General features: G+C 35.8%; 1 protein-coding gene across 1 annotated transcript in view; it reads right to left on the bottom strand.

The window, feature by feature from the left end:
• Positions 1-11007, bottom strand: part of LOC145675534 (uncharacterized) — a 55605-nt gene extending 44598 nt beyond the window's left edge. The window contains exon 1 of the mRNA XM_081746021.1: positions 10492-11007. Coding sequence (XP_081602147.1) covers positions 10492-10856 — 365 coding nt within the window. The 5' untranslated portion in view covers positions 10857-11007. The remainder of the gene's footprint in view (positions 1-10491) is intronic.
• Positions 11008-13736: the final 2729 nt, after the last annotated feature.

Below are 13736 nucleotides of genomic sequence, written 5' to 3'. Positions count from 1 at the left end.
CCAATTTTCATTTGGCATATTATCCAGGACTCCCTACGTTCCTTTGGTGAATCCCTTGCGCGTGCATGGTAGGATTGTGAAACATGCAAAATTCAATACAGCAGGTATGACTTCTTCAGTAAATTTTTTACCCGCCCCCTTTACGTTGGATAGTTTCCGAACTATGTCCGATAGCCGAAAGTTCAAGAGAACTGTTTTTTCTTGTCTCAGTAGCAGGAGTCACCTCCCAAGAGTTGCAACACTTATTTTGCAAAACCCCGATATATATATATCCCCGATATATATATATATATTATTGCAGTGCATCAATAATAATTAAGATGTCTGAAACCATAGTGGAATATCATAACTAATTTTCGAGCTGTCAACAAGTATGTGTATAACTAAAAACCCAGGATGTCAAATACCACAAAAAAGGTAGATTGCCACATTGTTCCATCACCTTTTCATGTGAATTTATCTACCAGTGTTTCCAAAAGCGATAATTTATCACAAATGAGGAAAAACTACATAGGTTATTCTGGTTACTAATAGTTCGAAAGTGCACTTAATTCACTGTTTTCAGACAGCTCAATTGAGGGGCCAATAACAAAAGGGATCTAGGTTATACATGACGTTTTACATAAGGGTTTATTTCTTTCGTAAAAGTACTCTCCGGATCACAATATGCAAACTAGAAGAACGACATCGCAGTCTACTCGAGATTCTACCAATAAGTGAATTCCGTCGTGGTTCTCCTCCCAGCTTATATATTTCACTATGGAGAGTCAATTTTCTAGGCATAAATATAATTACTTCAGAAGTCAGTACCCTTGACCTTATGTTTGATGTAGTTGTTTTATTGAGTGTAACGGAATAAAATTATGTGCTTTCGAAACAGATTTTGAGCGTTTAAACGGTCTGCGAGGATAGCTTTGTTATAATACTCCAGATACAACTGTTGGTCAGACAATTAAACAAAAAATACACATATGTTAGAGTTAGTGCGCCTTCCTAATGATTTCAGGTCTACGCCCTTCACAGCTTATCATTATGATCCTGGTAGAAATGAGAACACTATTGAAAAAAACCTAATCCAGAGGCATGGGATAACATCAAATAGTAAAATATAAAATTAATTTCTGAACTCAGCTCAACATATAGTAAAGAATATGTCGAGACAAAAACACAACGAAAATAAGAAAAAAGGCATATATTGCTTTAACACAAATTATAAATCTTTATTAATGAAGACGTACGTATTTACCAACTGGTAATACTATTTGAAATGTAAAATTTAACTTAAATTTTTAAGGCTTCACTCGAGAACTTCCTGATTTTATACGAAATTGCTCAGCGTTTACATCTTCAACTGCAAAAATATGGATCTCTTCAAAAAGGCAGTATGAAGTATGGTATAAGCTATAAATATACACAAGTAATGACAAAATGATAGAAAACTCATATCTTCGTGGAAGTCAATCAAAAATAGCGTGATTTAAAAAAAAAAAAGTGAAAAGGTGAAAATTAAAGAAAGGGAATAATACGTGGAAACAAAATATATCAAAAAACTGAAAAACTGATACACAAGTAAACTATAAACCATTGGCTTTATAACCTCGGCAGGCTTGGGTCCTTGTAGTTTCACTCTCCTGCACTTTCTATTGGATCATAGAATATTCCCCCGTGTAAGAAATATAATAAAAGTGGGCAATAGTCTTTCTTAAAGCAGTTTACATCTTTCTCTCATAAAGCCTGGGATTCATAATCATCATCGTACTTTCCTAATGCAAATCTGCATTCAAGAATGAAATGCAGCTTATACGATGTATTTTTCTATGCTAAGAAATTTTGTTCGAAAGGCGGGATATACTTAATAATTTCGTTTTTACGATTATATTCTTAAACTGGACTGTACAGGGCTAATTTATAAATAAATAAATAACGCTTCGCTTGCATTTTATGAGTACATCTCATTAGCCCACAATGAAATTTGACAAAACATCACTCTGAAATCAATTTAAATAATGATGATGTAAGCCTACAGGAGTTCTAGGCAAGGTTCTAGATTATTTGTCCCCCTTCCCATTGAGCAGTAATAAAGACAGAAAACAACGTGCCCTGCGGGGCTCTAACCCGCCTTCACTTGCTACCGCTCGCTCTGCTATACCGTGTAAATTAAATGCATAAACTTTATTACAGAAAGAAACCAAACCAACTACTAACCTACATGGGGAACCAGTAATCTAGAACCTTCCCGGAGTTCTATATAGAAAAACGAAATGTCGTTTATAAAATACCCTTTTCAAATGTACTACGTGAACATTATCTGACAAAATGTTGCTGCCCCTTAACAAAAGTTGAAACTAACGTTATTTAGAAATCGATTTGTGGTCATAAAGACCACATCCCCTTAAAGGAAACCCAAAGAGAAGAAACCGATGTCGGGTACATTTTTTAAAGGTATTAAAATTCTATTTTGTCAAAAAAGATACTTTGCATAGTTATTTTGTATTGATAAATCTTTGTCAAAAAGATACCTTGAGTAGTTATTTTGTATTGATAAATCTATTCTTAATCTTCTATTCCAAAGCTTTTCTTAAATAAAAAATACAAAATCCTACGGTACTTGTATCTGCCATTCTTACTTCTGTCTAAAATCTAAAAGCAGAGTAACAAAATTTATTTCGCTCACCTAATAAGAAAGACTTGATCTCAAATTACATTATTTGCAGTTAGAGGGAAAACAACTGGCAATAGCTGTTAATGTTCGAAACGTGTATCAAATAAAATGGTTGGGAAATTTTTCATGGTTTGTACCTGGGACATTCTTATATTCCTTATATCCTCAAATGAGATCTCAGCTCATTTCACTCGCCTAAAAGAAATGAAACCAACTCAAATTATACCATCCGCAGAGTAGGAGCCATTCTGGTCACCAAGTTTGAAACAAATTTAATGCTACGCCCAAAATTTCTTTCATTGTTTCTCAGTACGGACATTAATACTTCTTTCTTCATTTAAAAAAAATAATCACGAGTTACTGCCCTCGTCTTCTAGGAAGAGCAGGATGTCAAATATATATTTCTACGATAGGCTCAGAGCAGCGCAAACAAAAATTCGAATTGGAAAGCGCTTGAAATAGAACGAATTGGAACTTTGTTTGTAGTTTCCAGCTAGGGATATTCTTCCAAATTTCTTAACTGTAGAAAGTGCGAACTCCTAATTTGTTCCACTTAACTACTAAAAATGAAAAAAAAAAAATTATTTATTCCACAAAATTTGGTTGCACAATAGTTACAAGTAAAAGGTACATGATGATTATTAACATGTTGGAAAATATTTCCAACCGTTATTCTTGAAATATTATCAAACTTGTGGTTGGTAATAATAGTTTTTCCGCTTCTCAATACAAAGGATATAATTTTAAATTGTCTTATCCGTAATACTTGAGTGAAGAACATTTGTTACTATATGAAACAATATAAAAAATATAAGTATGTCCGTAGATAAAAAAAAACTACAATTATCTATTTCTTCTATTTTTTACCTATTCTAAATTTTCACCTCTCATTTACGCGCTCTGACGAACTATGGTGGAAGTCTTTCCCTTTAAATGACGCTATCGTTACCCGATGACTGAAATAATCAGTTATTATTTTCTACAATTTACGAAAGAATAAGAATATCCTAGGTAAGAGCTATAAATATATCCCCAATCGTTTTATTTGTAACATGTTTTGAATTTGGATCTATTGATGGCGTGCGTTCTGCTTTTCACCATATGGGTTACAGTTTAAAATAACACCATTTAAAAGACAAGTGAAATGACTTAAAATTTTCGAGGATCTTAAAGAAAGAATAGCCCTACAAATGATTCACAATTTCTTAATTTATTTATTTATTTGAGACGTGTTTCCAAACTGTAGAGATTATTGATGCTACTTTCAATTTGGAGTGGTGAATGTTTCAAAGACTGTTAAAAATGTTTTTATACATTACTGGAATCATTATGTATTTTTCTCAATTATTCAATAGGTTATGATTACTAACATATATTTTCCAGTTATATTTCTTGTATGCTATGTTAAAGAAATGATACATAATACGAATTTTTTGCACAATATAGGTAAAAATTGTTATTACAATACTTTACAAACTTGCAATTTCAAAGTCTACTGCCGGTACAGTTGCGATTCCCAATCATAATTATTATAATAACTATCATTATAAAAATTAAGCAAACTAAATACTAATGAGCAACATCTACTGCGCCCGAAGACTACGGATTAGATATTGACAGCGGCCCTATTTGATCATTTTTTATCTCTACTCTTCCTAATATTTTGAGGTCTTTCCCATCTATAGTACCCTTTTCCATACTGTTAGTTATAAGTGTATATTTGCTTCCTATTATAAATTAGTATACGAATCGAGCTTCATCCTCATAACGTGATGACAGAGAGACAGAAAGAGTAAATTAATACCATCTTCTTTAACACTTCCTTTTCCCCAGTTAAGGTAAACCAAATATTGATATAGAGCATATCTTATATAGAAAACTATGATGTCTTGCATAAAACTACTTTGAAGTACCATATGACGGGGTTACTTCGCACATCGGGCGTTACTTTTCACAAAATTTGAAAAGAGTTTCAGAGTTTTCTGTCGGCAAAACCACGAACAGTAAACAGGAAGTTTCAACTTCCACCGTAAGATAGAATATGTAACTGTATTTTGGCTATAATGTTGGCGGTTAAATTCAGTTCTAATTACCGGCAAAGTTCGTTCTTGTAGAGGTATGGGAAGCAGACACTGTAAAGGCTGATAAAATTTCAAAGATATCTATAAGAATTTCCGTCGAAGTTAAATTAGTTTCGTAGAATACTACCATGATAATGGGACTTTAATGCAGTAGTTGAAATTGAAATGTGAAACGTTTTAAAGTCATAACAAACGTAAAACTGGGAGGCGTTTCAGCCTCTACTCGGGGTTACTTCGCACTAATCCAAAATACGGCTCACATAGGAAATTATTACCATTGCAACCTGCTGAGTTCTAAATTTAGGTAAATTTCCTATTTAGGTAGACGCCAGAATGAATTTATTGTTAGAAAACTGTGAATTGTGAACAGTGGCGGACCCAGAAAAGCAGTTTAAGAGGTGTTTCATTCAAAAATACTTTTTTTTTTTAAGAAATTACTAGACTTTTAAGGAATGGGCTTGCAGCTTATATGCATAAGAATCACTAACATTACATATTTGGCAAATCTCTACTTTGACTTAAAAAGTGATTGCAACAGGTTTATATGATCCGGTTACAGTTACTGTCCGAGTCAAAGTAATGTACAATGTTAAGAATTATACTCTAAGTACAAGGGCCAAAATGTTACTAAACATCATTAATAATCAATCCAGCTGAAACGGTGACTATCAATATTGATATCTAAATAGGGTCTACCGTCTCCTCAAACCCCCGCTCAAGTACCATAAAAACATCCAAAAAACAATAAATAGTCAAACCACTACTATAAAGCTAACGAAAGAAGGAAAAATTTTAAAGCTCACTCATCACTAATTATAAATCAGAGCAGCATGACGAGAAAAAAAAAATACATCTTCCCAAGATAATGGAAAAACCAGCAGCAAAACAAATACTTTGTCAAATACTCAAATGCAAAACAAATCAAGAATAAAAATAATATTAATTAAAAAAAAGAAAACACTCACTGCTTTGCCATACCAGAACACTCATAAGTAACAAACTCATAATTGCTGATTCATGAAAAAATAAGATAGCCAGAACAATGCGGTATACTCAACCTCACATTACAGAAAAATGATCCTTTCCGCACAGACGTCGATTTATTAAAGCGTGAACAATTGCTTTTATTATAAACAAGAGAAACCAATAAACGCCCTCTTTTACCATACGTCGGAAATATTTTCAGCCTTCGACCAGTACAATGACAGGCTTTTCTAACTCAATTACACCATACAGTGGTGCAAAGCGATATGAGTTAATATCCGCATCTAATACAAACATATTTAAAAACGACAAGTTAAGATTCTTTGTATTAAATTCATGTTACGTTTTCTGAATCGCACTTGCTAACTCGGTAGTCGCCATAAAACGAAAATCCAATTACGCTCCCGCGCATTCCACCAGCAAAGACATGCAAGCAGACAGAAGATGTGACATCACAGTAATAAAATACCATATGACTCTACGGAAACACCTAGTGGGAAAAAAAGAACTACCACCAATCTTTCAAAAGGGACGTCACACCAAAGACACGAGCAGTTCCAACAAGTGACTCAGGTAGAAACAGTTCCAGGAAGTGACTGAATCGATAAGAACCGATTAAAGTCACTGTTTGAGTCTAATTAAAGACTTGCCATCTTTTAAAAAAGAAATGCAATTTTGAGTAAACTTCAGCCTGAAAGTTACAAGCCCCGTAAATCTTCCACTGATTACAGTTGGGATGATATTCTTGGCCAAAAGGAATAAAAAAAATCAAAAAGTTCACAAGGATATTTTTTTCTGTTCGTGAGTTGGCACTTTTGTGGTACATATGCTAAACTAGTAGAATGTGGTTCCTGAGTGGGTACTAAAAATACATAATTTTCTTTACAAATGCCGATAATTCAAACTAAGTACTGATACCGGTACCATCATTCTAATATTAATAAAATGCATGCAGTTTTGTGTAGAAAGTAAAATGTTTAAATACTGAAGGGAAAACATTGCACAGAAACGTATGTTCAAGATACTTTTTTGTATATTGTGCAAAGTAACCCAACCAATGGAACGTTTCACATTTTAATTTCAACAATTGCATCAAAGCCCACTCAGGCCCACTCAGGAACCACATTCTATAAGAATTTCCGTCGAAGTTAAATTAGTTTCGTAGAATACTACCATGATAATGGGACTTTAATGCAGTAGTTGAAATTGAAATGTGAAACGTTTTAAAGTCATAACAAACGTAAAACTGGGAGGCGTTTCAGCCTCTACTCTGGGTTACTTCGCACTAATCCAAAATACGGCTCACATAGGAAATTATTACCATTGCAACCTGCTGAGTTCTAAATTTAGGTAAATTTCCTATTTAGGTAGACGCCAGAATGAATTTATTGTTAGAAAACTGTGAATTGTGAACAGTGGCGGACCCAGAAAAGCAGTTTAAGAGGTGTTTCATTCAAAAATACTTTTTTTTTTTTTTAAGAAATTACTAGACTTTTAAGGAATGGGCTTGCAGCTTATATGCATAAGAATCACTAACATTACATATTTGGCAAATCTGTACTTTGACTTAAAAAGTGATTGCAACAGGTTTATATGATCCGGTTACAGTTACTGTCCGAGTCAAAGTAATGTACAATGTTAAGAATTATACTCTAAGTACAAGGGCCAAAATGTTACTAAACATCATTCCTAATCAATCCAGCTGAAACGGTGACTATCAATACTGATATCTAAATAGGGTCTACCGTCTCCTCAAACCCCCGCTCAAGTACCATAAAAACATCCAAAAAACAATAAATAGTCAAACCACTACTATAAAGCTAACGAAAGAAGGAAAAATTTTAAAGCTCACTCATCACTAATTATAAATCAGAGCAGCATGACGAGAAAAAAAAAATACATCTTCCCAAGATAATGGAAAAACCAGTAGCAAAGCAAACACTTTGTCAAATACTCAAATGCAAAACAAATCAAGAATAAAAATAATATTAATTAAAAAAAAGAAAACACTCACTGCTTTGCCATACTAGAACACTCATAAGTAATAAACTCATAATTGCTGATTCATGAAAAAATAAGATAGCCAGAACAATGCGGTATACTCAACCTCACATTACAGAAAAATGATCCTTTCCGCACAGACGTCGATTTATTAAAGCGAGAACACTTGCTTTTATTATAAACAAGAGAAACCAATAAACGCCCTCTTTTACCATACGTCGGAAATATTTTCAGCCTTCGACCAGTACAATGACAGGTTTTTCTAACTCAATTACACCATACAGTGGTGCAAAGCGATATGAGTTAATATCCGCATCTAATACAAACATATTTAAAAACGACAAGTTAAGATTCTTTGTATTAAATTCATGTTACGTTTTCTGAATCGCACTTGCTAACTCGGTAGTCGCCATAAAACGAAAATCCAATTACGCGTCCCGCGCATTCCACCAGCAAAGACATGCAAGCAGACAGAAGATGTGACATCACAGTAATAAAATACCATATGACTCTACGGAAACACCTAGTGGGAAAAAAAGAACTACCACCAATCTTTCAAAAAGGACGTCACACCAAAGACACGAGCAGTTCCAACAAGTGACTCAGGCAGAAACAGTTCCAGGAAGTGACTGAATCGATAAGAACCGATTAAAGTCACTGTTTGAGTCTAATTAAAGACTTGCCATCTTTTAAAAAAGAAATGCAATTTTGAGTGAACTTCAGCCTGAAAGTTACAAGCCCCGTAAATCTTCCACTGATTACAGTTGGGATGATATTCTTGGCCAAAAGGAATTAAAAAATCAAAAAACTTCACAAGGATATTTTTTTCTGTTCGTGAGTTGGCACTTTTGTGGTACATATGCTAAACTAGTAGAATGTGGTTCCTGAGTGGGTACTACAAAATACATAATTTTCTTTACAAATGCCGATAATTCAAACTAAGTACTGATACCGGTACCATCATTCTAATATTAATAAAATGCATGCAGTTTTGTGTAGAAAGTAAAATGTTTAAATACTGAAGGGAAAACATTGCACAGAAACGTATGTTCAAGATACTTTTTTGTATATTGTGCAAAGTAACCCAACCAATGGAACGTTTCACATTTTAATTTCAACAATTGCATCAAAGCCCATTATAAAGAGTAGTATTCTAAGAAATTGACTTAACTTTGACGGAAATTCTTTTAAAATGTGGCGCTGTTTACAGTGACTGCTTTCCATACTACTAGAACAACAAACCCTCCCGGTAATTAAAACTGATCCTAACTCCCAACATTATAGCCAAAATACAGTTACATGTTCTATCTTACAGGATAGTTGAAACTACCCATTTACAGTTCATGGTTTTACAGACAGAGGACTGTGAAACTCTTTTCAAATTTTGTGCGAAGTAACCGCCGACGTGCAATGTAATCCCGTGTTATGGTTGCTAGAAACCACTGTAAATGAAATGAAGTATCAAAATTCAATGTGTCAAATCACGATACGGAACTAGAAAAAATTTGGGGAATGAAGGAGTCCCATATAATTAAGAAATTACGTTCCTAATGTATTGTGTTACTTTGAAACACAAATATGCAAACAAAGAAAGCATTTCAGTATGTTACCTATAAAATACTTAGGAAGGTAGAAAAACACATTTAACACGCAAGACATGTAAGTTTATCCTAAACACAGTATTTTGCGCTATCCGTGTTTACTAAGATTCTGCGTAATGCCCTAAGCTGAATAGCAATCTTATTTTTACAGGCCATCTAGCACATGCTAGTTAGCGTTGCTTGTACAATAATTCATATATCGTGTACATTCACTAATGCGCTAAAGCGATCCTATATTGAGAAATGGAGGTCTAGAAATGCTTGCTGGGAATATAAGAAGTCGACTTCCTTTAAAGAAATGAATTTAGCTAAGAAATGAATTTATGTATGGACCTCTACAATTATTGAACATCCATTGTTAGAATATTCTTTATCTTGTATTTTGTTAATTTCTTTCGAAGCCCTCGGGGAAAATGAGGGCAGACCTATTTGAGCTAAATTTGAGTAAAATCACAAACATCCATAGCTTTGGTTCCAATATAATACATTCCACGTTTAAATTTGGAAAATTTCAGGATAAATATCATTCTCGCGGTTTGTTATTTTACGTAAGTCTCTATATAAATAAAACAATATCTTCGAGTATACCTACCCATATTTTAAATATATGGAGCAATTAGTGAGAAATGTGTAATCAATAATAAAGGAATCATTATCTTATCAAGATATGAACTACACAAGATCTGTAAAAAAAAATGAAATTAAATCTTTCTTTTACGTTCCACACTTATGCCGGTTAGGCTAAAGGAGACGGTGATGATGAGGAATGAATGAAATAGTGAAATGAAGAAGGTGGGAGGAAACGGGAGAACCCCGAGAAAACCAACGAGCACAGTTTTTCCACCACAAATTCCACATGGCGCGAGCTGGGATCGAACCAGAGACCCCAAGCAACGGGAGTGAACGCTCTACCACTCAGCCACCGCGCCCCCTACATAAGTTTAGTGTGAGTGGTATCGATCTTATTATTATTATTATTTGGCATGCAGCTAGTCTTGGTGTGACATGCCATTCCTAAATTGTAGATTACTAAGTTACGTTCGAGATATCTCCCATATCTAAATATTACTCGGGAGTATTGCTTCTAACCTACAGCGTTTCCAAACCCATGTAACGGTATTATCAATCTGAGTCAATTACTATATGAAAAATTGAACATTACCTTTTTGGCCGAACTGAATTTAAACTTTTTCCTGTAAATTGTTGGGAGTGGTTAGAGTAGGTCGCGCAAGTCTCTTCAATCACTACTTTCCTTAGCGTTTCTATATTACTTTCAAATGTAGAATCTTCTTCTACTGCAAATTCTGATTTCACCTTATCAACGTTTAGTTTCACATCCGAAGAATACATAGCTGTATCCTTGTCCATTGTTTGCTCTTCTTCCGTTGTAGATAATATTAACTCTTTGTTGTCAGTCATCAGTTCGTATGTCCACCCTTTCCCTTCGAGTGGATCTTCCTGAGGTAACTCATAAAGAATTTCTTCTTTGCACATCAATTCCAACTTAACAGACGCCTCACCAGCCATTGAGAATTGAAATATAATAAGAATTTGACACTGTTCGTAAACTTCCCTTATATTTTATGTTGCCAGTGTTACTGAAATGATTTACAAGAACGTTCACAACTGCAACTTTATATTTCTTCTTCTTCTTCTGCGGTTGCAACTTGCCTTAGCGAAGATCGCTCTCCCGGCAATTATATACGGTATGATGAAAAGAAAAAGATGAGGAATTGAGATGAATCTTTAGAGATGCTTATAAGATGCTAAATAACTTAGTTCTTTGTAAATAAAGATAATAGGCAGTAAGAACAGGTTGGGATAAGGTGAAAATGAACGAATCTACATTAAAAGGGCCTGAACAGTGAATTTTGTGAAGAATAGAGAGAAATGGCAGGCGATATTGTTGATAGAGAGGGCAAGAGAAAATGAGATGATCGATAGAGCCAGTATCGAGACCACAATTACAAAGTGGAGTAGAACGTTTTCGGAGAAGGTATAAGCGTTGGGGAGTATACAAAATGTGAAGTCTGTTACGGAGCAGAAAATGGAGGTAGGAGGGAGAGAAAGGATGTTGAATAAACCAAGATGGAGAGCGGAGAGAGCAAGGATGTTACCAGTACCAACGTGCCTTTGTACAGGAGGCATTATAAGCAGTCCAGCGTTGATAATGAAGTGTAATAAGTCGTGGAAAAAGGTCAATAGGCGAGACTGAAAGATCTATGGGAGTGCCGTGCAGGGCTCCGAAACGGGCTGCGGCATCAGCAAGAGAATTCCCAAGGATGTTGACATGGCCTTTGGACCAAATTAAGCAAGTAGTATAGTTGAGGGAAGTCCGGCGGTATAAAAGAAAACGGATTTCATAAAGAATCCAGGAGAATTTTGAAGTCCAGGGAGAAGACTGTAAGGATTGGAGGAGAGATTTAGAATCAGTGGCGATACAGATAGATGTATACTGATGCTGAAGAGAATGAAGAAGAGTTGCAAACAAGGCATAAGCTTCAGTGAGAAAGGTAGAGACATAATGGGGCAGTTGAAAGCTGAAACATTGTTGAAGAGAGGAATCGTAGAAGGCTGATCCCAAATGCACGCCCTGGCCTGAACCATCGCAGTACAAATGAAGTGTCCTGAGGGAGAGGAGGAATGGATGAGGAAAAGCAATGTTGGTAAGTTGCGGGAGGGGAAAGGTGGGTGGAAGGGTATTGGGGAAAAATTATAGAAAAAGATTGGGAAAAAACTGGATAGTCATGCAAGTAGCAAAGGAGAGTATACGTGCGCTGGATGTGTAATAGATGTGGTGCAAGATCTAGGTAACTGGAGTATATGAAAGGGAGAGATGCGAGATATGGAGAACGTTTGCAGCCTGTATGAAGGCGTCGAAGCAGAGTGAGTTTAGGGAGGAGAGAGGATCGTGTAAATTGGAAACGTTGAAGACAGAATTTGTCTGAGAGGTGTTTCAAGTGAATTACTAAAGGTGGAACTCGGGTCTCGGAATAAAGCGCAGTGGCAGCAGTGGTGGAAGGGAGACTAAGAGTACGGCAGAGAGTAGTATATTGAAGGGATTGGAATTTTTGAAAGACTCGAGAAGGAGATGGAGATAGAAAGAAACCACCATACGTTAAAATAGGTAAGTAAACCTGTTTATATAACAGGAGGAGAACACGAAAATCTGTAGACCAAGTAGAAGTAGAAATAGAACGAATTAAACGTAAGAAGGATGATGTTTTTTTGATGTAGAAGATGATAATGGGGGGTCCAACGTAAAGAAGAGTCTAAAACGATTCCAAGGTATTTAACTGAAGGACGGCGAGGAAGAGTGATACCGGTGAAAGTAAGGGAGGGTAGGGCGGGAGAGCGTTTGCGGGTAAAGATTAGAAAGGAAGTTTTGTTCCAGTTTATTCTTAAGCCATGTGTAGAACACCAGGTGGAGAAAGTGGTGAGAGCTGAAATGAGTTGAGGTATAGCTAGTTAAGGGGAGGGAGAAGTAATATAGAAGGCTAAATCATCGTAATAGGAAAGAACCCGAATAGTGTTACTGGTTTGGCGAAGAATCGGGGCCAGAAAGAGATTGAACAAAAGAGGAGATAATACAGAACCTTGAGGAAGACCTTGGGAAGTGGTGCGACCTTCAGAGAGTTGGGAACCGAGGCGAAGATACAAGATACGTTGGACCAGAAGGTTGTAAATGATGCGGAGATATTTCGAAGGGATGCCTTGTTGCCAAAGTATATCTATGAGATCGTAAAGTGGAACAGAGTCATAAGCCTGAGAAAGGTCAATAAATACGGCAAAAACAAACTGGGTACGTGAAAAAGCAAGCCAAATATCAGAGATAAGAACAGACAGACAGTCAGAAACACTGGAACCTAGTCGACAACCGTATTGTTGTTTGTAAAATAAAAGGTGGTGTTCACAGAACCATTGGAGGCGTTGTTTCAGGAGATGTTCGAAGACCTTTAAAAGACATGAGGAGAGGGCAAAAGGACGATAATGTTCTGCGATACCAGGTTGTTTGGTGGGTTTGAGGATGGGAATAATAACATAATCTTTCCACGGAGGGGGAATTCGTTCAGAAAACCATACAATGTTATATAAGGTAGGAAGTTCTGGTACAGTGGAGGAAGATGTTGTAGGTGGCGGTAATGTATACCGTCTTTGCCAGATGAGGAGTTGGGTAGACGGGATAAGATGGGAGAAAGTTCAGACATAGTGAAAGGAAGATGGATAGGAGTTGATGGTCCTGGAGAATATAGAGGAGAAAGCCAGAGAGGAGTGAAGAGACATGTGGATGGTGCTAACTGGGAATGGAATTGATGGAGCCAGGGAGAGGAAATAGATTCACCAGAGGGAGGACGACATGTCTTGTTACGAAGGGACCGGTAAAATTTCCAAATGGAGGATAAAGAG

The sequence above is a fragment of the Thermobia domestica genome, chromosome 18, assembly GCF_964235325.1.
Source record: "Thermobia domestica chromosome 18, izTheDome1.hap1.1, whole genome shotgun sequence".
Lineage (NCBI taxonomy): Eukaryota > Metazoa > Arthropoda > Insecta > Zygentoma > Lepismatidae > Thermobia > Thermobia domestica.
The sequence above is the reverse complement of the archived record's forward strand: the minus strand, read 5'-3'. Positions and strand labels throughout refer to the sequence as shown.